The sequence below is a fragment of the Dichotomopilus funicola genome (genome assembly GCF_033296635.1).
Source record: "Dichotomopilus funicola strain CBS 141.50 unplaced genomic scaffold C8A04scaffold_122, whole genome shotgun sequence".
NCBI classification, from domain to species: domain Eukaryota; kingdom Fungi; phylum Ascomycota; class Sordariomycetes; order Sordariales; family Chaetomiaceae; genus Dichotomopilus; species Dichotomopilus funicola.
The window spans coordinates 13,904-40,216 of record NW_026944143.1 but is presented as its reverse complement, the minus strand read 5'-3'; the positions used below and the strand labels follow the sequence as shown (position 1 = coordinate 40,216).

The window sequence follows — 26,313 nt, the reverse complement described above, 5'->3', positions numbered from 1 at the left end:
AGGGATGGTTGTTATAGAGTAGTGGGGAGTGTCCCGTTCGGTGATATGTCCCGCTGGCTGATAAAGTACGTTATCTGATTCTCCCAAAACCTCCAGGCCTAATTAGCCCACGGGATTACTACTTCTTGGACTGCGCCCGTGTCCATGAACAGGATTCATAATCCTTTATAGGCTAGTATCTGTCAATTAGGTTGTTTTCTTTTTTGTGAGTCGATGTCTTCCTTCGACCCGTATTTGCCGGAGGGATGACGGCGAAACTACTGGGCACGGCAAGTGCAGATGATGTATGGCATCTCCATGGGATGCAATGGTCTCCGAGATTTGCTCCCTTCGGACGAGCAGTGGAAGGGACTGATTCCGCTGAACAGCCACCTGCTCCCACAAGTCGACCACCCGAGGGCTAAGAGTTACATCCCATGTGCCCCGCCAGGTAATGTATGCATAGTTCCGGTCGGTGTGATATATGAACGCAGTGGCCACGCCCCTCCCACCGTTCCATAGCGCCAATGCCTTTAAGTTTGGCATTCGTAGTGCTACTTTTGCTGCTTCGTAGAGGAAATCATTTATCTTGTCATGGTGATCCCACACCATTACATCCTTTCGGAGGAGGTGTGATGTGAGCGCTAGGAACTCTAGGCGGTGCCATATCCAAGTAGTCTGGCAAGCACGTAGGAAGTCCTCAGCGTTTACCATGTAAGAAACAGAGAGATATTCAAGGCTCAGGCTTCTCAACGCAAAGGCCGCGCCGACTCCGGGATCCGCGTTCCGGGCGGCCGATATTTGCCTCCGCCAAGTTGGGGCATTGTAGGAATTGGCTAGTAATACAGCGAGACTGTGGTCGGAGTCTTCAAACACGGAAATTCTCCTCAGCGTTTGAGGAAGGTAGTCTTTGACAAGGTGTTGATATGCTGTGGTGGCCGATTAGTGATGGGGTGTATGTAGAAGGAAGAGGTAGAATATGCATGGAAAGCACGTACCGGTATCTTGCATCGTACTCTCACCATTTTCCCATTCCCGCCATGGCTCTAGGAGTAGATGTTCCAACGCACTCAGCTTGCCCAACAGGGCTTCGAGGTCACTGAGATAAAACCGGCGCCGTAGCTGCCGACCAATCTTGAGAGAAGTGACGCTTTTGACTTCAGGAAGGCCCTCGACGCACTGGAGACGGATGTCTTCGAAGAGCCGTAGGACGGCCAATGCGGGGGGCGCGGCGACTTGCTGACCCTTGACCCAGCCGTGTGGTGGATCATGCCAGATGGCGTCGTCTTTTTTTCCGTCGCCTTCACCATCATCAAGGGCAAATTGACAGTTTTTGAACCAGTATTTTGAGTCGCTGGGACAATGTACGTTGAGCTCTAGTGAGAGGCCGCATTCTGGACGTGGTTGCCCTCTCGAGTCCCAGGAGCTAAGGATGCGGAATAGGTTTAGGATGCCCTTGCTGACAATGGCGTTGTTGTAGTTTACCATAGTTGGCCCATCATGCATGGAGCAACGGTAGCATGAGTAGGGCGGAAGTTCAATTTCGAAACGGATATGCTGAACGAGGTGTTGTTGCTGAACGATTAGATGCTCAAGGCCATCCAGACAGGGCACCCGTAACGTCAGCCGGTGGAAATTTCGGCGAGCAAGGACGATTTGCCATTCCTTGCAGACCGATGCAAACGAAGCCCAACCCGGATGCTTTTGTTGTGCAATCGCTTCCAGAATCATGATGCGAATTTCCGTGGGGAGGGATGGCCAGGGATGGCCAGGTTTCCCTGTTGAGGCCGGTGTCGAAGACCTCGTTGAGTGTTGGCGTAGCATTTTTAGGCTGTCGCCGAGTGACAAAGTTTCAGCTAGCTACCGCTCCCTATGGTGAACGAAAAGAAAGCGCCCGCTAAGAGGGGAGAGATGGTTAAAAATAACGGCAAAGATTGGGCGGGATGAAAGGGGTTTGGTCAATTATAGTCGTCATGAGGGGTGCTTATCACCGCGTGTTCAGGCATTAATGTCATGCGAGTGACGCAACGCGCAATCCGATGCGGAAAGTGATAAAGGGGTTGGGACCCAGTCTGGTGTTAATAAAGTTGCTGCATGGTGATAGATTTCACACAGAGACGCGCGCTCCGGGACCACAATGTGCCCGAGCGGACCGAACTAATTACGCATCAGCAGCATTTGACGGAGGCTCTAGCTAAATCCCCAGCGGCTGCACAGAAAGACTTTCCGAGCCACCTCTCTACCACGTTTCCCCATTCAAAAATTCAATGGTTTTGTTGGTACTTTGGCCCAGGGAATAAAGTCAAATACTGTTTGAACTTGGAAAAAGTCTGATGATTACAACCGGGAGTTATGACTCGGCGTCCACCCGCTCGTTAACCGTCAGACCTACCGGAAATGGAGAGTTTGTGTGCGAGAGCAAGTGCCCCCTCGCTTTGACTGTTTCGCCGTTCATATGTCTTACCACCCATATTAGCACCATTGCGTATCTCTGCCTCATCCACGCTCCGTCCTCGACGGCCCAAACCCATGTCAACCCTTCTCCAGTCGCAGCAACCAGCCGTTAATTGCGGGAATCACTTGGGGAGTTGGGGGAGACTGCGGAGCGCATGTCGTCGGTTGGGGGGTTGGATTGGGGGCCGGCGATAACGAACAACGGGTGGGAACATGGGTTGTTTCTCGAGCTATTGGGTGTGACTGGGCTGTGACTAGGTATCCGGTTTCTGTTTGTGAGGAGCTGGATGGCTGATTACCTAGGTAGCTGGGGAATCTAACAACCAATTGTTGGGGACGTTTCACCGTCATGTTTGTCGGCGGCCTGGGGTGATGCCACGTGTGCGTGTCCCCCTTCTCAGGTTAAACATCAGTCTGCTCTGCCCCGCGTCGGGGCCCGTGCACTACCTGTTGAGATATGTGCACCATTCCATACGGTGCCCAGGTGCATCCATTCTGGCTTGACATCTTTTTCTCTGTCTCCCCAGCTTGCATCACCATCGATATTCGGCAGCCATTCTTTATCATACCTCCGAGCTCTATCATGGGTCGCGTTTGCGCCGCTTGCCAGCGCGACCTTCCACTGACCTCCTACACTGCCAACCAGCGGTCCAAAGGACCGGGGGAGTCGCGATGTGTCGGTTGCGTTCATGGCCATCGCTCTGACGCTCCGTTTGCCCAACAGTCCAATGGTGGTCGGTACAACAACGCTACCAGAGCTACGATTTCCGACTCAGAGCTCGGCGACCCTTTCGCGTCGGGTGCTTTTCGTTGGGTTGGCCAGGGGGTTTACACCACTGGCCCACGATCCGGTCAGGCCTGTGTTATGAAATGGTTTAAGACGGGGGCTGTCTTCGAAAAGGAATATTTCACTCTGGACATCAAGGCAGTTGACAGAGCGCTGGAGCTTGTGAACCGCTTTAATGAGCTGAACATTGTCAACAAGACTATCAAGATTAACGTGCCCACCGTGTGGACGTTTGAAGAGGGGAGTTCCTGGGCCGGCCAGAAAATTTTGGTCGAGCCCTTCATCCAGAACTACCAAAAGTTCAACAGCAACACCGGCTGGAACGACGATTCTGGAGCGTGGCCACAAGTCATGCAGGCTCTCAGCCGTAGGTGCAGCCAACTCCATTTTCGTTCAAACCTAGGTAGACGACAAGACCTAACTGACCGTAATTAGACTTCAGCTACCACGCCTCAGGCGGAAGTGAAGTCCTTTGCGACCTGCAAGGCGGCATCTACCGGCATGAACTCATCTTATCGGATCCGGTGATCCTTTCACGGGCGGGCGACTATGGGGTCACCGATCTCGGCTCCAGGGGCATCAGTTCCTTCTTCAGCCAGCACACTTGCAATGACTTTTGCCACCCCAACTGGACGAAACCCGCCAATCCGCTGCGGCACTTCCGACCGGTCCCCGGGACAACCATGATTCGTCGCACTGTGCCAACTGCCATGTCCCGGGCTGCTAACACTCGTGGGTTTGAATATTTCTAAGGATCTGATGGAATGCGCTGTGGTGGGTTACCGCCAAGAAGAACATTGAAGGTTGAAGGATGGAGAAGAGTGCATGGTGGGCCATAGATGGGAGGTTGTCGATAAGCGTGTGTTTCGGGGAATGAAATGCGAATATCCCTGATATCACCTTTTCAGTCTGAATTAATTATGTGATGAGGAGAGGCTGCGAGACCGTGGGATGTCACATCGTTTTACTTCTCGCGATCAACGATATCTACACTATTTGCTGGAGGCATAGACCCGGTCCTTAAGCTTTGACTCTGGATGTGCTCCCTTACTTTCGATGTAGTAACCAACGTGTTCCCCATCATCACCCCTTCTCGCGCACCCTTCACTAACCAGAGGGTATCAAAAACGTCAAGATTCGGCATCAACGATGTTCCAAAACCACCGCCTTCATCATGTCCTGATACTCCCACAGCTTCCCCATCGTCTCGCCGGGAAGCAGGCCCTTCTCCTCCATGAATTGTAGTAGCTCGTCTTGGCGATCCAGCGTCTGCCGCAGTCCAACCAGTGCGTTCCGCATCGTCTCCTTCTCAGCCAAAAGAGACTTGTTCTCACTGCGCAGGTCTGCGACACGCTTCTTAAGCCGACAGATGCACTTCTGTGCGTGCCCACATGAGCAGGCTAGCGACAATTGCTCAACCGCGGCAGTGTTAGTGAATTGGAGCAAGGGCTCGCAGGTAGTTGAGGCAGGGGTAGCCCGGTGCAAGTCAGCCAAGTGTGGTTGGCTCGGATCTGTGGCGGTGGGCCCGAAATCGAAGAATTGCGCCATCTCGTCCTCATCAAGAAGATGATACAAGTCCTGGACCGTCTGCGAGTGGAGCTGCTGCTCTGACGGGAAGTGACCTGTTGTCTCTGGCGCTGGGCAGCCCTGAGCCGAGACCATAATATGGGAATAAATCGCAACGTCTGGGTTGTCGCATTCGGAGGGCTCTAGTTCCATCGCAGGCTGTCGAGCCTCTTGATCTGCTATAGTGGCAGCTTCAGGCCCCGCCTGAACGTAGAATTCTCGCCCTTGTTGATGAGGCGGGGAGGCTAGGGCTGGCGCAGATTGTCCTCCTTCGACCGGCTCTACAGGCAGCGCCACGTTTTGATTCCCTGGCATGGCGGTCGATCCGGGAAGGTTTGTCGAGTCGCTCGCCGGAGTCCACATACTGCCAGGGCTCCTGTACGGACTTGGCTCATCTGATACCGGCTTGCGATAGTTTGCCGTATCATAGTCTGGTGGGTTATTATGGTGAGTGACCCGGCAGTGTCCCGCTCGCGATGTCGACTTACATGGGGTGTGTTCGGCGCGGAAATTCACCGGGCTATAGTCTTGGTCACTGCCGAACAGCAGATCGGCAATTCGATACCAGGCCTCGTCGCTCTGGCTGTCGACTCTTTCGGCCTTGAGCTGCGCGATCTGGCTTTCAGACAACCAATGCTTCGGTGGACTGGTTCGCTGCGAGCATTTCTTCATTTCGTGGCAGCGCCGGGCGGTTTGAGTCGTCTTGTACGCCCTCCAACAGTTCCGGCAGTGATGGTCCAACCCGTGGCTTTCGAAAAGATGCTGCCTATCAATCACTACTGTCAGCAAGTGAATCTCCTGATCAGCCTAAGAGGTGGGCGATGTTCTGACGGGAGACATACTTGACTCGAGACACGCTGTCCCAGCCAAAATCACGTTTTGACCCGTGCGGCATACCACAGAACGGGCTTTGCTGCGGCATGCGCTTCTGGTATGGACAGGCGTAGAGTTTCCTCGGATTGGCATCGTTGTCTGGTGGTCCCTTGGCGTCTCGTCTCTTCGGAGGCCGATCCTCCTCGCTGTCTCCATCGTCACTGCTTCTTGGCCTTTTGGCCGGATGGCCGCCAGAAAATGGGCGCCCGGAGTGTGTTGTCTGGCCGGTTGCTGAACTTGCTCCGGTGGTTGTGGCGTCTGTATGTTCGTGTCCATTGCGCCCCGCGTCGTTGTCGGTGGGACACTGCACCGTACTGAACTCGTCATTTATGGCTTCGGCGTCCCCATGGTGGCCTAAACAATTCTCTATGACTCTGGCAGCAAACTGCTGAAGACCGAGTTCGCTCCCCCCTTCGTACCAGCTCTCTGGCCATGGAGTCGGTGCTATGGAATGCCCATCCGCATCCATGTCTTCGTCGTCAGCTGCCAACGATTCCTCGTCGCACTCTTCCTCGTCGCACTCTTCCTCGTCAGTGGTCAGCGTGTCCTCTTCGCACTCTTCGTCGTCAGTGCCCAATGATTCTTTGTCGCACTCTTCAGCATCCACAGGGCACGCATCACTGGAAATAGGAACTTCGTAACGCTTCAACTGAGTTCTTGGGAATGGCGTGTCACAAAATTTGCGCAGGGTGTCCTCGGGTAAGCAGGGCGTAGTTAAGGTGTTCAAGTCTGGTGTGTCGATGGATGAGCGGCGTGGCGAAGTCACGTCGAACGCTGACTCATATGTGCTGTCGGCTAGGCTGGCTTCCTTGGCTGTGGGCGGTGTAGTGTCCCAAAATGCGGTGAGAGGAAGGTAATCATAGAGCCCGGCAATATTGGCTCGGCATCTCTGTTCCTGCATCTGAAAAAGACTTTGGAGCGTTGTTCCATAACGCTGAAGCGTCATTCGCGACGTATCGGCGCTATGGAGTGATGAAGTCGACCCCCATCCTTCCAATCCCGGTGTATAAAGTTGACCAAACTGTGTGAAGGTTGGGTTGTCAGACGGCAAAGAATGCAATCTGAAACTTGAGTCAGCTACCTTAGGTGATTAGTTCAGATAGAAGCGGGCAATCTCCTGTCACGCTGCGCACACTCAACAACGGAGGAGAAAAGCGAATGATGAGATTGAGAGACCTACGAATTGTACCACTGAGCTCGGGCATCGGGTGTCCGGTTGTTTCCAGAATACAGGCAATCTAGAGTGCTCTGTTTTATCAGCTCGGGTCCCTCTCAAAGAGCTAACGGGCAATTGTGCCGGTGGGCATGGCAGACGCACCTGGCGCGTACGGCGACATCAAGCTGGCCTGAAGTGAGTCGTCATGAGGACCTTGCCAAGGTTCCGCCATGTCGGGCAACCAAGGTGACTCGCGGTAGATGTGATGCTGTTCCACGCGTGCAGACAAAGTATCATCTAATTATCCCACAGGGAACAGCTTGACGCCAATGTTCGGATACAAGGGGGTCGCTGCCGGCACGCATGGAGAGAAAGATGAGTTTTTAAAGGTAGTCGATGCATCGAGGGTGAGGCGTCCCCCTATGGGTACGCTAAGCCCAATTGGTGGGCGAGTGACGCCAAGGCTATTATCGAGGTTACACAGTACCTACCTACCTAGGTAGGTAGGTACCTCGTTAACTTTATGCCCACATCTGGGTACGGGCCCCTGGAACAAAGGCTGAGACGAGCCCATTGGACAAGGTGTTCGCATAAGCCGTTTGAGTACCATGACTTATGTGTAGGGTTGTGAAATGCGTGACGATGAACAAGGAAAACTGAAGTTATCGAGGGTTGTTTTGGACTGGATCACACACCCAGTTATCCCATTCGTCCGGTGAATACTTAGGTATGTTAGCATCCGGAAAGACCTTCAGCCAACATTGGCTATAGACTGTTCGTTAGACCACGGAGGCTGGAGCCGCTAGCTACCTGCCATTGACTGCCGAAGGGCGGTGTTGACATGATCCCATGAGATATGCGGACACATAGTCGGGAGAAGATACAACAGGTGGCGGGACTGCAAGCTACCTTATGCGCACCCACAAGGGTAACTATCGCGATAATTGTATATATGATCTGTCCCCCTTTGTTCTGCTTCTGGTTTTATTTCATTCCAACCTTTCGTTTGGCCAGACCTCTTCAGTGTTCTCCAACATCTCAACGAGCCTACGGTACTCCTCAACGTAACATAATCCAAGTCGCCCTCTATTTTGATGCATTGGGTTAATATCAGCCTCTAAGTTCAGTTTCCGGTCAACCGCACGGTGAACCTCAAGTACAATGGATCCCAAAGACACCTCGGCGAACAACTTGGCTCCGACTGCAAGACTGTAAGATCTGCATCTACATACCACCCTGCCGGCATCGCGTGAGGGGCTGACCTTACGATCAGAACAGTGGTTCCCCAAGCCGTTGATTCGATCGCCCCACCCTTGGCTTCCGCGACTGTTGGGTCGACCTGTAAAAAAAAGAGCGCCAAACGAAGCCAAAACGAGCGTGTTGGTGCTGGGGCGACGGAGAGAGAGGTTGAGCTCGCTTACATTGGCAGTCAGTTTTCCGATGGCCAAGGCAGCGATGGACTGAACTATGGGGAGCTTGTTATTGAGGAATGAGGAGTACATAATTACCCACCGACCTACTAAAATGTACTGTATACCAGGCTAGGGTGTACTGGTGGTGTGTATCGATCTGTACTTGTATGTAGATCACCTCAACTCACTTCATGATGAAGACAGCTGAATGCAGGGAGCACAATCGAGCCATGATCCCGGTCAGCCGAGAAAGATTGCTGGGATTCCCGCTCGTGCCTCAGCCGCGTCTCCCAAAACAGGACGCTAAGCCCAATTAAATAGCGTTCGATCGAACGCTACGGATTAAGACTCCTTTTAGAAGAATTCGGAGTCTCTGGAGGATCTCTCGAGAAACCTCCTCTGACATCCCACGATGTCGGCCACGTGAATCGACGAGTTTTTCGGCGACGACCATGCCTACCTCGGGTACCTCTACATGACCGCCATTGAGCTCCTACTGCATGAGTGCATTCGGCAGCTCGAGAAGGAGGTAAAGGTACGCCGGAGCCGGCCGCAGCTGGGTGTTCGCATCGAGTTCTGGCTCCCACCCAAGCAGACCTTGCCATCGGGTCGTCCCTCGGTAAACGAATGGAGGAAAGCAACAAAATCATTCATTTCGGGCCTACCCAAGACAGAGACCGAGTGGCGCGAGAAGAGGGAGGCACTTAGCTTGTCTACTACAGACGACGTCCTTCGCGCGGTTGACTACTTGACAACAATCCGACTGGACAACAACAGTTGCTCTAAAACGCACACGACAGAGCTATCTCTTCAACTTGCTTTGACTGCCTTTGGACGGAATGTTGGCACCAATCTAGCATTAGAAAACGTTCGTCGAAACACCTCCCGTTTCCTCCCTCTTATATTTCTGGCGGCATGCTGCATGGCGATATATGACGGCCATTCAGAAGATTCGGTTAACGATGCCCAGCGAGAGTTCCTCAGAGCAAGTCGTGGGAGGTGTGACGAAGAGCCCAAGGGCCTCGCCAAAGACCGTGCGGCGGTGCGATGGCTAGTAGGAGAGATGCAGCGTCAGTTCCGGCGCGGACTTCGGCATCGTGCCTTTGAGCTTTTCTTCTCGGTGAGTGGCTCGCACTCCGTCGTTATCAGAAACTAACATCATTACAGAGGGCAGAGGCATCCACTTTTATAAGGACAACTGCCCAAAGGACCCCGACGCAAACGCCGAGTTCTCAGAATTGATCCCTTTCTGCGACCCTCCGCCCGAGATACAAGCTTCTTTGCCATTTTTCATCCCATCGTCATGCTCCACTTTGGAGGTTGGTGGAGGTAAGTTAACTCGAGCGTTGCAGCGGGTCCGGCTAATAGAGTCACTAGCTACTCAACAATCTGCGAAGCGTATGTGGTTACTTCGATGCCTACCACCTAAGTTGGAGGCATCTCCCCGCCGAGGCCATTTTGAGCGAAGAACCCTCGCTAATAAAATAACCGCTCATTTTCACCGATCCCAGTCGTTTGAGTATTCTCGAAATGTCACTAGTCTCTTCACATGCATGGAACCAATCCGACTGTTGGCTACCGTCTGCTGCCCCGGCGATGGCGCGGACGATAGTGGTGCGCGGGTAGCGGCACAGGTGAACTGGTTGAGGTTCATGCGAATCAAGTCGCCACCGGCGGCAGGATGACGGGGATGAGAAAGCCGGCACCCGACGCAGTTGAGGGTCACGAAGACCCGAAAGACCGGCTCAGCGTGCCGGAACGCCAAGTACGTGTACCTCCAGTCCTGGGCCCAGCCATCAGCGACGAAAGTTGCGGCCAGGGCCACGAATAGGGCACAGCTGGAAACTCAGGTGCCCCGCCTTGAAATTGTGCCGACTCTAGAGGAGGGCCGCAAAACTGGAACTGCGCATCTCAGGATCTCGGCTACAGCCTCTGGGTGCATCACGTGTACCCCGTCCCACCCCAAAGATTCTCAACGCACGCACACCAACTGTTTCCCGGCATGACGGAAGCTCCGTGGGCCGGCATGCTACATGTATCCTGGCCTCAGGATGTAAGAGCCACACCGTGGCGTAGCGACCGTCAACAAAAACAGCCTGTGATCCAGAGAGAAGCAAACGAACGCATTGGTTGGGTGGGTACCCCAGGTGCCTCTAGCATGTGAAGAGGTGCTGAGCCAGGCCAAATACACATGCAAGGGGTCATTACTGCCCATACAGCATGTCCAGTATAGAGCGCATTTCGAAAACGTTAGTTACATGTGTTTCGCTGCGTGAGAGGCGAACACCTTTTATATCACCTTTTCGATCTAAATTATGTGATGACGAGAAGTTGCGAGACTGGGTGACGTCAAGTCATTTCACTTCTTGCAACAGACGATATATACCACTTTGTACTATACCTGTCATACTTTGTGGATGAAGCCATTCGTTGTTCAGCTTTCACTCCGAGTGTTGTTACCAAGTTCCGGGGTCTCTTGATTTCTCAGAACTCATGAACTCCCCCCACACAATTAATCACACTCTACAGGGAGACGGGAAAGGCAAGATCTTCCACTACAATACCGCTGTCGGCTTTGACGTGCATCAAAGTCGCGGTTTAAGGTTGGTTAACCTGAGTCCTGAACCACCGGTGTGACAAGCAAGCCGCCTCAGTGATCGTCAAAGTGGGTCGCGGAAAACACCACCCGGAGTTGTTGGCTTCTGTTGGAGTGGAAATGTGGGATGAAGTGCATGTGCCCATGATCTGGTTCCCACAGGAGAGGTCAAATCGGCATGAAACAGATTGGAATGCGCTGCCGGGGGCGTTGACATTGTCGGTAAAATAAGGGGATGGGTCGTGGGGAAATTTCAGTCGTGTATTATAGGTACTCTCTATTTTGTTGTCATCAGACCTCCTTCTTGCAACATATGAAGAGGAGCTTCCGCTGCAGCCGCAGCCAATCACCGACACCCATTACGGTGATGGATTGACTGATCCAATTGCTCTCATAACAGACCCTTGTTAATCACCCCGGTTCCGAGATCGCCTGCATGAAGTGTTTCTGTTTTGACTCAAGCCAGCTGTCAATGCCTCAGTGGCATAACCCGCTCAAAGTGATGCGCACTTCCCCGACTGATTCAACAAAATCAGATCAACAGATGCCGAAGCGTCCAAGGCCAGCCCATGATTTTGATGTTAGCGAATGCGTTCTGCCACAATCGGCTCGTGATGAAATCTCGGAGTCCGATTCTCTCTTGCCTTGCTGCTCTGTGGTTTCAAGGGACATCTTGGACGCTCTCCTAGGAATGGGACTAGGATCTATGCTAGCTGAGCCGGGGTCGATCTAGCCCGGAAATGGATCAATGTCTTACACACTGTGAGCTGGATGACTAGCCCAGTTCCGGGAACACCGGCACCTGATTGCTGCCACGTCGAACAGGAATTGGCGTTGACCGGTGAGGAGGACGAGCCGAGTGGGGCCCCCAAGATGGACAGCATCACGGAGTTAGTTAATGTTTTGTTGGGAAAGATTAACTTTCTCATCACGGGGACGCCCAGCCCAAGTTGTATTTAATGCCCTGGATAGGCGCTGTAAAATGTCTCCCAGAATCTTCTCACCATTCCAACCTCAATCACCAGACCGACCCGTGCCTTCACACAACGCTCAAACTCCCCCAGTGTCCACCTTAGTTCAACAGGGCAACCATCAGAATGAAGTTTTCCACGGCTATGTTCACCATTCTCTCTGCTGTGCTGGCTTCAGCCACGCCGGTAACTCTCATCGAGAGACAGCAAGAGACCGCGTGCAGCCCGGGTGTGACTCCGGTTTGCTGCATCGCTTATCCTGCTGATCAGGGCGTTGAATGCACCCCTTGTAAGTTGGGTCTCGCACTTCTTTTTCTACGGACTCTTGCTTGCACTTTTTTTGTAGGCGGGCTGCCTGGTTTTGATGCTCATCACCCGATGCAGAAGTGATTATTAATTTCTCTTCCCTATAACCAGATCCTGGCCTGTCCGCTCCCGTCGACGTTTTGCGAGAAATATGCGCATCTAGCGATCGTGCCGCTGGATGCTGTCGACAAGCCGGAGTAAGTCGATCTGGAAATCCGGTGCATAATGCAGATCGTGTTTGAAGGTTTCTAACTGCTGCGGCGTACTTCATTTAGTTTATCTCTTTCGGCTGCACCCCTCAGTAAGACGCTGGCCTCGACTAATCCCGAGGGATCCCCTTGCGACTATTACGACGAGAGATTGAGGGTGGGAAGCAAATGGCACAGAGTTTTAGTCAACCTTAATCGGCTGAATCTGATATCGTACGAAATGAATTGTTAGATTCCCTTAATTGCGCAGAAGTACGATTGCTTGTGATGTATCGTTGTAATTTGGATCAGGAGGAAATTAAGACTTTATTGGCATTTCCGGGCTAAATCGCAATCGGCTGGCGAACATATCATGTCGTGCACATGTCTGAAGCGAATCCCAAATTGTTCCAAAGCTGCAATTATCGATGACCTGGGCAAGTTCTGAAGAACGAACAGAAGTAATCCCCACGACAACAGAAGTTGGCTGGTCACGAAAGACAGCCAGTGGCATATAGGTAATTACAACAAACCGGCCACTATGTACGCTCGCCTGACCAACTAATTAATTACCCCCCCACCCACACTCTTAAGCAACCGTCGCATTCTTATAAAACAAATTCGACCGCCTATCCCCCGCAGCACCCGACGCAAACCCCAAAAACAGCCTCACCTCCCCAGCCGCAGTCTCATAAATCGCCAACCCTTCCGGCTCGCGGAAACTCAGCGTCGACCCAGCCTTAGTCAACACCGGGCCCTGCGTGACAGCGCCGGTGTTCAGATCCACAGCAGCAACCTCCGAGTTCAGCGTCGAGCTGACATCGTACGAATCCCCCCACAGCAGATACAAGAAACTCCCGTAGGCGGTATACCCCTGGAAGTTCTTCCCCTTTGTCGGCGGCAGCGGTTGCTTGAAGTTGACAAGCGGGGCCGAGAAGTCACCCTTGGTCGCGGCCGCCAGGTCGTACAGCGCGATGTGCTTGCCGTCGGAGAGCTGGTAGCGCACCACAAGACGGCTGTTGACGGGGTCGATGGAGGCGGTGTACTCTTTCCCGCCGGAGACGGGAGAGAACTTTTGCACGCTGCTGGAGGTGTGGGACAGGGTAGCGCCGTTGACGAACTTGAACCGCCCGAGCTTTTGGCCGTAGCCGTTAGAGTTGACGTCGGTTTCGGTCCAGAGGTAGGTTGAGGACCCGGAGGCTTGGGCGCCGAAGGCCACGCCGTGGCCGAAGCCAGTCAAGTGCATGTGGCCGAGAATCTTGCCGGAGAAGTCGAGTTGGGTGATGCACAGGTTGCCGGAGGTGTCGGAGGCGCCGTTGAGGCGTTGGGAGACGAAGAGCCGCCGGTTTGTGTTGTCGAAGGCGAAGCCTTGCTGGACGGTGTCGTCGTGCAGTGGTTTGCTGCGGAAGAGGTCGTAGGATGGCTCGGTTAGGTCGAAGTGGGCGGACTTGGGCACCGAGGCCGACACGAAGGACGCGGCGAGGGCCACGATGGTGGCGAGACGGAAGGACACCATGTTGGTTGCGTTACACTACACTACTTTCGTCTTAATTTGATAAGAAAGTGAGAAAACTCCAAAGTTTTATTTTGAATCCTTCTTTTGGAGGCTGAATACGGATACTTGTACCTCGCCGTCGTGGCATTTCGGAAATTGGCTTGGCAAATGTAAGAAGACCCATCGCCGGATGTGGTACCGGGAGAAGTAAGCCTCCTTGACGTTGAGCCGAGTGGGGGGTGGAGCACACACGACGGGATCATACCCAATATCCAAACAAGGTGTTGATCAGGTGGTATTGGTGGTGGGGGGTGCTCCATTTCGGGAAACTGCCGAGGCATCGGCCCTCCCACTGGCGGGTCATGTTCTATTTTCGGACGGAGAGGCCCAGATCTCGCGCGTTTGTGTCCTGTCAACTTTTTGGCCTCATATTTCCAATCGTGTCATGGCTTTGAGCATGTCCTGGGCGCAGGCTTTGCCGAAGTCACGTCAAGATACAGGGTCCAGAACTTGCGATTCTCAACACTTCGTCGGTTAGATTCTGGATAAATATCCTGGTGAGAGTCGGGTTGCTCGGATTCACTTCAAGTCCTCAACGGAATGGAAGACGGTGCAATCTCGTACAGTGCAAAATGTCTGAATGTGATTTTGGAACGCCGAGGTTGTTCCTCAGTGAACGGGTCGTGTTGATATTGCACCTTTCGATGGCAAACGCGCCAAGCAAGCAGAATCTGCTCAGGTCGTTGTGACTAACACCGAACACAGCTGTGCTATGCTTGGTGTTTTCGGTCTGGGGATAAGTCTGAGTTCAACGCAGGTTAAACCCTTCCACTTAGGATAGGTGAGGGAATATCCGCATGGCAAGAGCTCGTTGTAACCCTCGTTCTTCCTTGTGTGACGATGGGAGCAGAACTAGGTGGGTTCGTAATTAAGTCAACTAGGTTGATTCATTCCGTTCAGTCGGTGCACGAGTTCTGGGATTGTTGTCTGAATAAATAGGAAGACCCAAATGTAGATCACAGAACCCGGAGGATAACATACGTGATGAAGGTGGATTATGAACTAACTACCTAGGTACCCAACTACTCCTAGTTGTGTCCTGTGATCTTGGTGAAATTCAAGTAGGAAGGAAGTTTGTTGCGGCGCCCGTTGTGTCTGTATTATTCTGACTAAACGGTAAACACAAGGGGTTTGCATGTTTGTTGCCCTTTTCTCAACCCGTTTCTAAATCTGCCTTGGCAGGCGTTAAGCCTTGGGTTTGAGAGGGTTTAATTGAGCGGCCGGGTGGGGCATTTGAGATGAGTACACCTCGAGGATCTGATACAGGTTCTTGTAGGATTTCGAAGATTGCCAAGAGAAATGACTCTTTAGCGAACGTCTGAGTGTTACACACATGAGACATGAGGTTACCAGAACTATATCTTTACAAACATGACATAGGTGGAGGTAAGACCCGACACAATTCCGTTAGACTATTTTATAACCTCCTCCCGTGTGGAGTGTAAACATAGACTCGCAATGCAACTATTACAATTGCGCTAACTTGACTTGTTGTAGACCCGCGAGCTGGTGTAAACTCTGTGTGCTAATTACTGAAACTTTCCTTGGAACACCAAGGAAAGCTTGGCGGTTTGGTATAGGAGGTATGTAAGTATTAACATACCACTCCTCACCTCCCCTGATTCGGAACAATGCTTTCCAAGCACAAGAACCTCGCAGGAGTAGCCAAGTCTTGGAGAGTTACACAAGCTTCTCCCCCTTCTTGGCGAGCCGTCTAGATTTCCCGGCCTGGTACTTAAATTCGGGACGCCAAGGCCCAGCAGCAATCCGAGTCTCGTATGTCCGCGGAGTTATATTGCCCGTGCGGAGGGCCGTTACACAATCCTAGTGCCGGTATAATTAGAGCTACTATGGTAAAACCCCTTTTTGGTCAGCCTTCACGTAATACTTCCCCGGTGAGCCGTAGCCGGTCAGCCACCATGCAGTGTAAGTGTCGGCAGATGGCCGTTCCCAGTGATGATGAGGAGTGGCGTCCTTGGCGTGGTGAGTGAGTGGTATAAGAGATGCACCAGTAACATCACTCTGTGTTTCCTAAGTACCGACCAGCTAAGCCCCGCGTTTCTCAGCTCGTCTTTGTGTCCCCCAGAACTCTCATTTTCGAGCTCTTCCAAGCAAGCCAAGACCACTACCACCACCACCACCGCCACCATCACCACCATCACCACCATCACCACCACTACCACCACTACCACCATCATCATGATCCCCAACATCCACACCCTCACCCTCCTCCTCGCAACCACCCTCACAACCCCCACCCTGGCCGCCACCAACCACCCTCCCAAACCCTTCCACCCCTCCAAACCAATCCTCCTCCGCCAATCCGGCGGTTTCACCATCGGCGGCCGCGTTATCCCCCACCCCACCATCCCCAACATAACCCTCTCCTGCGACCACGGCTACATCGAATACTTCACGCCTTGGCGTCCCCGCCGCACAAGCATCGTCATGTGGCACTCCTCCAGCACGCAAACCTTTCAAAACCGCTGGGACGGCGGCGAAGGGTTCAAAGACAAGTTCCTCCGTCGCGACTACCCCGTCTATCTCTGGGATGGGCCCCGGGTGGGCAGGGCGAACTGGGCGTGTGCCCCGACGAGCTACGCGCCGGATTATCGGGATCAGGGGAATTTCGTAGCGTGGAATTTTGGACCCCGCTGGCCGGAGTGGTGGGATGATGTGCAGTTCCCCACGGAGAGTGAGGAGGCGTGGCATCAGGCGACGAGTGGACGGTATCAGGAGTTTGATTCGGAAGCGAGTGTGGAGTTGGAGACGGATGCGGCGGTGGTGGCGGCGGATTCGGGACGGTTGGGGGAGGAGATTGTGTATTTGACGAATTCGGCCAGTGGGTTGAGGGCGCAGATGACGGCGGTGAAGAGTAATACGACGAATATTAAGGGGATTGTGTGTTATGAGAGTTTTGGGTATGTGTTTCCGGATACGGCCGGGGTCGCGCCGGGGCCGGGGCTGAATCCGTTTGGGCCGATTGTGGTGCCGGAGGAGGAGTTTAAGAAGCTGGCCAAGGTGAGGTCGATTCAGTTTTTGTTTGGGGATCATCGGGAGGAGAGCTTTATTTATTTGAACCAGTCGAGGCAGGCGGCGGAGTGGATTAATAGTTATGGGGGGAATGCGGAGGTGATTTTGTTGGGGAAGGAAAAGGGGCTGAAGGGGACGACGCACATTGCGTTTGCGGACTTGGACAATGACAAGGTGGCGGAGTTGTTGGATGAGTATTTGGAGGAGAATCGGCTGCACCACTATGCGGAGGATGAGGAGAAATGATGCATTCATTTCGATTTGTACCTAATCTAGTCACGATGGTGAATGGGATGAATCTAAGGCTCTTGGTATGCTCGGTTGAGGTCAAGGTCGAATTCACGAATCACCATATACGAGGGTATTTACCGATGGATAGACAGGGCAGATGGTGAGTATATAGCTGCGGCATGTCCTCTTGGGGACAAAAATTAACCTGATGGGTTTGATTGGGATTGTTGCTACCTTTGGGGAGCTAATAACGCTACAAATCAACCGGCGACCACTCAACGTCGTCCCGTCGCTGATTGATTGATGCCGCTCTGGTCCGCATTGCAAGTGGCAGCAGATCCAGGTCCTTAACAACCATACTCCATCGGGACTTGATGGAAGCCAGTCCGGGCTCCACAGTAATAACTTGCTATAAATGGAAGTAATGACCTGCTGTCTCTGGTGACACCATTGCCCTTCCGCTGAGAGCCGGCACTATCATGCGAGGCAGATGCAATGAGTTATCGTTATCTGCCATCGTTCGTATCATCTGTTAGTGAGGGCCAATTTTTTGTATGTAAAAATCTTCCTCTCGACTACCGTTTTTAACAGACGGTTCTGAGGATACGGGTCTCAGTTTGTGGTTCTTGCCTAGTCTTCCTCTTTCGCGCCGTTCGACGGACGTGCAAATTCTGCCTGTCCTTCATGTTATCTATTACATATTGAAACAACAGCTCCGGTCGGAAGGAATTCGCTTTACTAATGACTGTATTTTTTGTTGACCGCACCTTTGAACAACCACCCTTGAATGCCCTGCTAGACCCCATCCTCAACGACAGCGCTCCGCCTACCATGGTCTTTGGCACTGGCACCGGCGCCATCACCTCTTTTTCTCGAACCCCCTAAATCGACCCCTATTGCAAGTCAGCAGCCGCCTCTGCATATACACTAGCATCCACAAACGTCTTCAACTCCTCCTTCGTCAACCTTTGCCTCTTATCCACCCCCGCCAAATACTCATCCTCCCTATTCAAAAATTCCAACAACCTGTCCCCCAAGTCCCCCGGCCCCCACAGATGATCCCCCCAAACCGCCTTCAACACATCCCCATCCACCCCAACCCTCTGTGCAACTTCTCCCAAGACCTCCTCCCCCTCTGCCTTAAACACCTCATACGCCTGCGCCAACCCCTTCACAAACGCCACAATCCTTTTCCGGGTCTGTGGATCTGCCAGTTTCTCCATCGTGCTATACAAACTGTACACCCGATACACCTCCAAATCCTGAAACGTTACCGCCGTCCCAGTCCCCCCATTTTCCACCAACCCCCCTAGCGCGCGCACCCCTAACTCCACTGACGTCTCCCATATTCCGAAGGCGTCAATCTGTCCTGCACGCAGTTGCTCCGGGAGCGTATCCGCCGCGCATGGCTCACGCATGCACACGTTGCCTGAAACAATTTGGTAGTCTGTCCCTGCTTGCAGCCCCACAGTCGCGAGGAGTTGTCGAATAAACACCTCCGCCGACGTACCCGGAATCGTCCCAATACGTTTCCCACGCAAATCAGTTAGCGCCGTGATATTCGCCCTTGCAGTATTCGCGACAAGCCGGTAGGGAACCTCAACAATAATCCCAATAAGCCGGATATTGCGGTGTTGAACGTATTGTTTGAGACCCTGGGTTTCGGCGTTGGCGCCGAGGTCGACAGAGGGGAAAGTGCCGTCGATGAGGTTGACGACGCCGCCGCGGGAGAGGGTGGCGACGTCTGGGCCGGCGTAGAGGTGTTGGGCGGTGTGGAAGAGAGGGGTGTGTTCGATCCAGTCGGAGATGCAGGCTATGTTGAGGGGGGTTGTGGGGGGGATGAGGGGGAGGAGGGGGAGGAGGAGGCGGGTAAGGCGCATGGTGACTTGGGGGGTTTGTTTGGTGGTTCAGGTTGGGGTGGGTTATGAAAAAGGGTAAGTGTTTCTTGGTGATCGGAAGGTTCTGACGGTTTACGGGAGGGGAAGTTGACTGTTGGGTTGGGCGTATTAATACCTGCCGTCGACGATCATTACCCCCCGACTACCTGCAAGGGCTGTATGCGAGGATGCAAGCGAGCTGCGACACAACAATTCCTTTGAATGGCTACTCGATCATACTGTCGCACAAGATGCTCAGGGCAAGCTGTTGGATGACCAATTAGACCCGTGGTAAAACCGATATGCCGCGTCCGTGTTCCTTATTCCGGCGCCGGTAAATTTGTCATTGCACCGGCAGTCAGCGAGGTACCGCTGGTAGAGCGAGCAGTACCTGGATGCACCCTCTGCCGGTAGATCATTTGGGAGGCTGCGTAATATCACACAGTGACCCCGCGCATCATTGGGCTGGGACCATTTGTAAGAGATGCAGTTGGCCAGGCGATAGCCGAGGGGTATCGGAGGCGTATTATAAGGCGGACGTATAACACACATAGATGTCTGCTGTTGAACCCCGAAACCAGTGGTGAACGCCCACAACATAAATGTAAATAAAGACGCCTAAGGAAATCTGAACTTTGGGTTGCTAGGCACATATAAGAAGCTCGGCAGCGAACTCAGGTGGCATTAATTAACCGGATAGAGGTCGTCGGCTTCTTTGTATAAGACGGCTAGATTTGAGTTTGACTCGAGGACGAGGTGAAAGACGTTTCTACGTATTTGGCCACATCATCTTGGGCGGATATTAATGTGGTGAAAACATGAACTGTTACGCTTGGTATTGGTGTGAAATCGTCGCGGGGAGGTGAGCATTAATTACGTCATCCAACTGAACGGAGTGTAGGGGCTTTTAGAAGAGTTGAGACTAGGTAGGTAAACTTGTCCCTTCAACGGAAATTGGATTGGACTCTTAACTCTATCATAGACTCTTCTCGAATGCCAATACCCTGTAGAACTACGTTGTAGTTTTGTTTGTTCCTAGTGTAACTTTGCCATCTCGACAATTCCCCGTCAGGTGAACCTGTCAAATGAACGATGGATCATTTAGTCTGTGCAAAATGGAAATAGAGAATTTTGTGATCGGAAATCTTTTGAAACACCGTAATTACTCGATGGTCTCAGGTACAAGAGTGGCCATTACGAGTAAGTAGGTACCTATTAGACCCCGCGGCTGTTTGGTGAATTGGTGGGCCGTCGAGGGTGCCGCATGGCATCTTAGCTCTCAGCTCTCTTTATCCAGTCCCTTAGGCCGTACCTATCGTGGGTGCCATGTAAAAACGCACAGAGGAGTGGCAATCAAAGTTTGGGCTTTTTTTTTTCAGCACCGATGGTAAGTGGCGCAGCCAGGGTCTCCGCCGCGAGCTGTTTTTGGGGCATTTCGGTCCTTCGAAGAGTTCGGCTGATTGGGCATTGGGTGTCGATCCCAAGAACACCACGTAGGCCGCTCCAACGACAAGTACGAAGAATTTGATAGAGGGAGTCATCCAAAGTCAAAGACGTCTGTACTTCCCCCAGTCCCCAATTCACCTATGCGAGAGTCTCACTTTCTCATTAGGTACTGTACCTAGGTACCCTATAATACCCAGACTAGACAACCGACCAACCAACCAAATCCAAGTCAATAATTCGTCGCCAATGATTGAAAACAGCAAAGACACCGAACCGTCCACCTTCACTCTCTTCAGCCGCCTACCCGCAGACATCCGCCAGGAAATATGGCGCATCGCAGCCTCCGAACCCGCCTACACCCCCGGCATCTGCTTCTTCCCCGCGCCCACCGCCGGCAACACCACCAACCACAAACCCGGCAACCTCACCGTCCAAGAGCCCGCCAACATCAACATCCTCGCCACCAACACCGAAGCCCACGACATCGCCCTCGTCTCCCCTCCGATCACCCGCCTCTACGACCCGGCTATCGACATCCTCTTCCTGCGCCCCCGGAGCTTCCGCCATTTCACCGGCCACCACTGCAGCTTCGGCGGCCCCGCCTGGGTGACTGAAGTCCGCCACCTCGCTCTCGGCCTCTCTATCACCCTGTTTCTGGAGCCTGCCATCCCCCGCTTAACGTCGCTGCAGACCCTGTCTGTTGTGTACCCCGCGGCGTCGGGCACCTTTGCCTTTGACACCGACGTCGATCCAGACTCACTCTCCAATGGCGACCCTGACCCCAACAACTCCAACTTCAACCCCAGGTCTAACCAGCCCTTACGCCTCCGACGCCTCACCCCAGCCGAGCTTGACGCCTTAACCATCGAGGCAGATTACATGTACCAGTCGGGGCAGAAGTCATTCCCAATACGGTGGACGAGGAGCGGTAAAAAGCATATGGAGATGGTGGAGCGGGGGTTGAACCGGTATTGTCGACCGGAGCATGTCGGGGAAGATAGGCTGTCGCCACTGTGGGACCACGCGGCGAACAGGCTGGGGATACGGTATGTGGCGAGGGTGTTTGTGAGGGGGGTGGGGAGGGGGAGGTTTGCGGGTTGAGTCGTATATCTTCGAATGTTCCTTGTTGTGGCGCGGTGAAGCTAGATTGGATCTTAGTTGATGAGAGGTAATAATTAGTGAAGGGATTTGGGTTAGTAGAACTTGGGAGGAGTTGTGAGGATTGTGTGATTTACTGATTACACCGGAAGAACGTGAGGCAGTGGCACAGTTGGATTTATCATAGCAATAAGTATCGCGTTGAATAGTAGGTGGCATTGATTCAGCTAGGTACCTAGGTATTCTCTGACAATCCCTGTTTTCCTTGCAGCTACCCACTCCCATATCGCTTTTACCCTTGCCTGCTTAACACCCCTTACAAAGCACTGACCAGAGCATTGTACGCCGCCTTAGGCTGGTAGTTGCCATCAAACAGCAGCGGGTTGTCGCTCGACCGCCAGCTGTCCTTGTCCGAGACACCCCAAACGGTGATACCCACGCACTTGGGCACCGCCAAGCAGCCGTTCATAACCGTCAAGTAGTCGTTGGCCGCAGCACCCGAGATATCCAACTCCGTAATCGCAATCTCCGCCACATTCGACGCAGCAAGCGCCTTCAGCGCAGCGGGAACGCCCGAAGCCGAGTTCCACCCACCGGGAGCAGCCAAGTGGCACTGCGAACCGATACCATCAATGGGAATACCCTGGGAAATCCACTTGTTGACGTGGGCGACCATGCCGTTGGTGACCTTGGCGTAGTTGGCAATGTCCAGGTTGTAGTCGTTGATGTACAGCTTGGCGTTGGGGTCGGCGGCGCGCGCGGCCTTGAAGGCGATGCCGACGAAGTCCTCGCCCAGCACGCGGCTGAAGACGCTGTCGCGGAGGGAACCGTCCTCGGCGAAGATCTCGTTGACGACGTCCCACTGAAGGATCTTGCCCTTGTAGCGGGTCACCAGGGTGGTGACGTGGTTTTGGATGACCGAGGTCAGGGTGTTGCGGTCGTTGATGGCCGACACCCACGAGGGCAGCTGGGAGTGCCACAGGAGGTTGTGGCCGCGGATGAGCTTGCCGTTGGAGGTCGCGAAGTTGACGACGGCGTCGGCGTTGGCGAAGTTGAAGTTGCCGCGGCTTGCTGGATTCACATGTTAGTTTTTTTCTTGTCTTTCTATTTTTCCTTCTTTCGGAGGGAAAAAAAAACAGGGAATGCTCACGCTCAGTAGCATCCCACTTGAGCGAGTTCTCGTGGGTGATTTGACCAAAGTCGTTCTTGACAACGGTGGTCAACGCGTTGTTGTTGAGATGGTACGAGTCGATCTCCGTGCCGAAGTAGAGCTTGCCCTTGGCCTTGAACTTGTCGTTCAGGTCGTTCGCGCCGTTGCTGCCGCCGCCGTTGGTCGGGGTGGTGCTGCCTCCAGTGGTGGTAGGGGTGCCGCCGCCAGACCCAGGCACACACTGCGAGTAGTAGTCACTGGGAGGTGGTTAGCAAACGCCTCTCTTCTAGCAGAAGCATTTTACTTACTTGCTCTTCTGGCAAACCGAGCCAGAAGCGCAGGTCGTAGGACCGGTCCAACCGATGCCACCGCCTACAGAAAGAAAAACAAATTAGCCTGAGTTTGACCGACGATAGTTCGTGAAAAGAAAGTCGTCACATACACTGGCCCCACAGAGGGGACTGGGCGACCGCAGCCGCGGGGGCGAGAGCGAGCAGGAGGGTCTTAGAAACCATGACTGTGACTCCGAGGAAGACTGTAGGTGGAAGGGAGATGGGCTGGTGAGGGATGATAAGAACAAACAAGATCACGAACAACCCAAGAGGAGCGCCCGGTTCGTTATATGTATTCCATGTTTCGGTCCGTTCTCACGGAGTACCCTCCGAATCCACCCCGAACGGAACAAGCGCGCCGGCCGCGGTTCAGCTTCTTCCTTCTCGCCGGCGCCCTCAAATCTCAATAATACAACCTACCTAGTACTGTATCGGCGGTAGCCGCACCTATCACATCCCGGGGAAATGGTGTCGGTCCTGTCGGAATGCTCTTCGGTTCAGAAATCCCAGGGCTAATTCAGCGAGGGCATCGTGGGCGGGCCCGGGCTTGGCTTGGCTGTCGCGGGTTTGTCCAAATTCTAGGCTCGCCTTGCGGGCTGTCCGCAAGCGGCTAACTGGGGGTTTGGCGCGATGGACAGCTACAGATTTGCCGGGCCCAGTGTGAGCTTGTTTCGTGGAAGGTTGTTTCTCCGATATTCTTTCGAGGGGGGCGCGGGGCTGTAAAAGCGAGGACGGAAACCGACGGTGAACATGCGGCGTTGTGTTCCTGGTTACTCCTTTGGGTTGAGGTTATGGCGGATTTGCTGGGGGGCTCAGGTCCGTGACGAATGCGGCAGCTCCAGCCGTGTCATTCAGGTAGGTTTGCATTGTGTTTGCCGAGGATGGTGTCTTTTTTTAGCGGTACCGAATCGGCTGGTTCAGTCTTGTGACCGGGTTACCGTCTGCCTTCCAGGCCCTTTGGACCCTTTCGAATGGTACCATAACCCGGGGTTTCGGCTAATAAGGTTGGGACTGAGATGCGGAAAAAAGCCTTGAGGCGGAAACGTGTGGAATGCGTGTGGAACTGCGCTTAAGAATCTTGGCATTTTTAAGCTTCCCCGGATTATTCACTGGGCTCTTGATTATTGAGATGCAAGAAAATAGAATAGAATAGCCGCGCACAAAAATTGGACCAGAAACATGACTAGTTACTCGGTTTCGCAATATGTTCAATATTTACAACTTGGATCTAGCGGAGCGAGGGCTTCACATCAACCTCCCCACCCTTGTCCGTGTCTTTATGCCGTCCAAGCTACCCCTGTCCCCGAGCCCGATCTGGCCCGGCCGTTCCAGTCCTTCCCCTGTGACCCCCCTTCACCACCAGTGTTTCACTATTTACAGGCACTGGGAGTACCCTGGAAAATATTTCGTCAGCAACGTGATGTCAAAGCAAACAGGATACGAAGAAGAAGAAACTCAGAAAAACTCACAATCGTTCGAGAACGTGCACTTGTACGGGCTCTCACACGTCGTCGGGCCGGTGTACCCCTGACCACCACACTGCGCAAAGTGCGCAGCGGTACCGCTCCCACTACCGCCTGTATTCGTCGGCGGCTTGCTCGTGGTCGTGGGCGAGGGGCTCCCGCCGTTAGCCCCCTGCAGCGTGAGCAGACCAGGCCGGTACGGCAGCTTGTTGTAGTCGGAGTTGTCGCCGGAACGGCCCTGGTACAGCAGCTGCAGGTTGCACGGGTCGATGGGGAAGGTCTGGTCAGGTCCGCTGCGGATGAGATCGCCGTGGCTGATGTCGCTGGTCCAGGACGCGCCGCTGTTGGCCTTGCCCGCGAAGGGTGCGCTCTCGCTGGTGGCTTGGGGCGACCACGACCCACCGAGGTTGGTGGCCGTGTAGGATCGGAAGTACCGGCCGCCGGAGCCGATCGATTCGATGATCATGAGGTACAGCGGCGAGCTCTGGCCGGAGACGGTGTACACTTGTACGGCCTCGAAGAGATCGTACTGCCCGCCGCTGAGGATGACTTCCGCGGAGGTGCCGAAGTTGCCCGGGAAGCTGCCGAGGGCCATCTTGGAGCGGTAGATCTTGCCGTTGTCGCCAGCGAAGAAGAGGTACATGTTGCTGCTGTCGCCGATCAGGGTCTGGTCGATCGGCCCCGTACCGGAGCCGGAGATGCTGCCCGAGAAGAGCGGCTGCGCCGCCGACCAGCCGTTCGCGTTGGTGGGGTCGGACGACGTGCGGTACGAGAAGGCGGTCGCTCCCCATTGATAGGCCAAGACCCAGATGTTCTTGGGCTCGAAGAAGAAGAGGGTCGGCGCGACAGCGGCTGAGCTCATCTGGTTCTGGCTGACGGAGCCCATCTCAGACCAGTCCGAGAAGACGCCAAAGTTCATGGACCCATAGGCGCTTCCATAGTAGGACCCATACACGAGATGCTTGCCGTTGTATGGCACGTGGGTAAAGTCCTTGAGGTTGGCCCAGCCGTTCTTGGGCTGCGCCAGGGCATTGGACGACGTCCACCGGTAGCTGGATGGGAGGCTGCAGGCGCCGTGGGCCACGGGGAGCCCCGACCCGAGCAAGGCGATGGCGGTGGTGAGCTTCATGGCGGACTTGTTTCGTTCGTGGTGACGGGAGCTGCAGGCAGGTGGGACGAGCGAAGAAGTTGGGGACCAGCCTCAGACGCGGGACCAAATTCGGCGTCGTCTAGCTTGAATATAAGGTGCACAATATCCGTATAGGCTGGCTGGTACCTCATGTTACCCATGTCCTCTATCGGGCTTGTCCTCCAAGAATCGAGCCCACGCTAGTGCGGCTTGGTTTCGCAACCTTACACCTGACTCTCCGGGCTCTGTAACGCCGTGCAAACCCTCGCTCGCAGCATCCTCCGCCCAAGACTCTGGGCTAGGTGTTTGACAGCCCACCTCCTTTCGTTAGTATGAAGTCTTGTGAAAAGCGCCATCGGCATCTTCACGAGGAGCGCAAGCGAAGCGCGAGCGTGGCTTTGCTGTGAGACGGGTAGCCGAGTTCTCGACCGGTAACCTGGACAGATCGGGGATAGTGGTCCAGGGAACACGGCCCAACCGGGTAGTCGGAGCGAAATAATCGTTTCACCCGGATTTTCGGCGCCCGATCTTCCGATCCCCAAAACTTCCGCGAATCCGCTTCGCGATGCACTCGGAAACAAAACCTCTGGGGAACGCAACGGCCTGTCGTCTCCGGATCCATGCTGCTACCCTCCCCAGTCGCATTTTAGAAGATGATGCGCGCCAATGAGGCGCCTCGAGAGTGGAAGTAAGGTCGTCTTGAATGCAACG

General features: G+C 53.8%; 10 protein-coding genes across 10 annotated transcripts; 4 read left to right on the top strand and 6 right to left on the bottom strand.

Moving 5' to 3' along the window:
- Positions 1-186: 186 nt before the first annotated feature.
- On the bottom strand, positions 187-1,803 carry C8A04DRAFT_16034 (uncharacterized protein; the record flags this gene model as incomplete). Its single annotated transcript, XM_062778707.1, has 2 exons — positions 187-908; positions 978-1,803. 2 exons carry the CDS (start codon positions 1,801-1,803, stop codon positions 187-189), a joined length of 1,548 nt encoding a protein of 515 aa, XP_062632630.1.
- A 1,213-nt stretch (positions 1,804-3,016) lies between these two features.
- On the top strand, positions 3,017-3,972 carry C8A04DRAFT_16032 (kinase-like domain-containing protein; the record flags this gene model as incomplete). Its single annotated transcript, XM_062778705.1, has 2 exons — positions 3,017-3,587; positions 3,656-3,972. 2 exons carry the CDS (start codon positions 3,017-3,019, stop codon positions 3,970-3,972), a joined length of 888 nt encoding a protein of 295 aa, XP_062632629.1.
- Positions 3,973-4,363: 391 nt separating this feature from the next.
- On the bottom strand, positions 4,364-6,560 carry C8A04DRAFT_16026 (uncharacterized protein; the record flags this gene model as incomplete). Its single annotated transcript, XM_062778702.1, has 3 exons — positions 4,364-5,217; positions 5,275-5,548; positions 5,625-6,560. 3 exons carry the CDS (start codon positions 6,558-6,560, stop codon positions 4,364-4,366), a joined length of 2,064 nt encoding a protein of 687 aa, XP_062632628.1.
- A 2,142-nt stretch (positions 6,561-8,702) lies between these two features.
- Positions 8,703-9,912, top strand: C8A04DRAFT_16021 (uncharacterized protein; the record flags this gene model as incomplete). The annotated part of the gene is made up of 2 exons (XM_062778701.1): positions 8,703-9,351; positions 9,395-9,912. 2 exons carry the CDS (start codon positions 8,703-8,705, stop codon positions 9,910-9,912), a joined length of 1,167 nt encoding a protein of 388 aa, XP_062632627.1.
- Positions 9,913-12,877: 2,965 nt separating this feature from the next.
- C8A04DRAFT_16030 (uncharacterized protein) lies at positions 12,878-13,804 on the bottom strand (the record flags this gene model as incomplete). The annotated part of the gene is made up of 1 exon (XM_062778704.1): positions 12,878-13,804. The coding sequence occupies one exon, from the start codon at positions 13,802-13,804 to the stop codon at positions 12,878-12,880; it is 927 nt and encodes a 308-aa protein (XP_062632626.1).
- Positions 13,805-16,042: 2,238 nt separating this feature from the next.
- Positions 16,043-17,122, top strand: C8A04DRAFT_40872 (uncharacterized protein; the record flags this gene model as incomplete). The annotated part of the gene is made up of 1 exon (XM_062785089.1): positions 16,043-17,122. One exon carries the CDS (start codon positions 16,043-16,045, stop codon positions 17,120-17,122), a length of 1,080 nt encoding a protein of 359 aa, XP_062632625.1.
- An 878-nt stretch (positions 17,123-18,000) lies between these two features.
- C8A04DRAFT_33278 (putative aliphatic sulfonates-binding protein) lies at positions 18,001-18,987 on the bottom strand (the record flags this gene model as incomplete). The annotated part of the gene is made up of 1 exon (XM_062782405.1): positions 18,001-18,987. The coding sequence occupies one exon, from the start codon at positions 18,985-18,987 to the stop codon at positions 18,001-18,003; it is 987 nt and encodes a 328-aa protein (XP_062632624.1).
- A 1,689-nt stretch (positions 18,988-20,676) lies between these two features.
- C8A04DRAFT_33277 (uncharacterized protein) lies at positions 20,677-21,531 on the top strand (the record flags this gene model as incomplete). The annotated part of the gene is made up of 1 exon (XM_062782404.1): positions 20,677-21,531. One exon carries the CDS (start codon positions 20,677-20,679, stop codon positions 21,529-21,531), a length of 855 nt encoding a protein of 284 aa, XP_062632623.1.
- Positions 21,532-21,844: 313 nt separating this feature from the next.
- Positions 21,845-23,193, bottom strand: C8A04DRAFT_16033 (endoglucanase type F; the record flags this gene model as incomplete). The annotated part of the gene is made up of 4 exons (XM_062778706.1): positions 21,845-22,599; positions 22,679-22,935; positions 22,987-23,050; positions 23,121-23,193. 4 exons carry the CDS (start codon positions 23,191-23,193, stop codon positions 21,845-21,847), a joined length of 1,149 nt encoding a protein of 382 aa, XP_062632622.1.
- Positions 23,194-24,384: 1,191 nt separating this feature from the next.
- Positions 24,385-25,602, bottom strand: C8A04DRAFT_40869 (glycoside hydrolase; the record flags this gene model as incomplete). Its single annotated transcript, XM_062785088.1, has 2 exons — positions 24,385-24,404; positions 24,480-25,602. 2 exons carry the CDS (start codon positions 25,600-25,602, stop codon positions 24,385-24,387), a joined length of 1,143 nt encoding a protein of 380 aa, XP_062632621.1.
- Between the last annotated feature and the right edge of the window lie 711 nt (positions 25,603-26,313).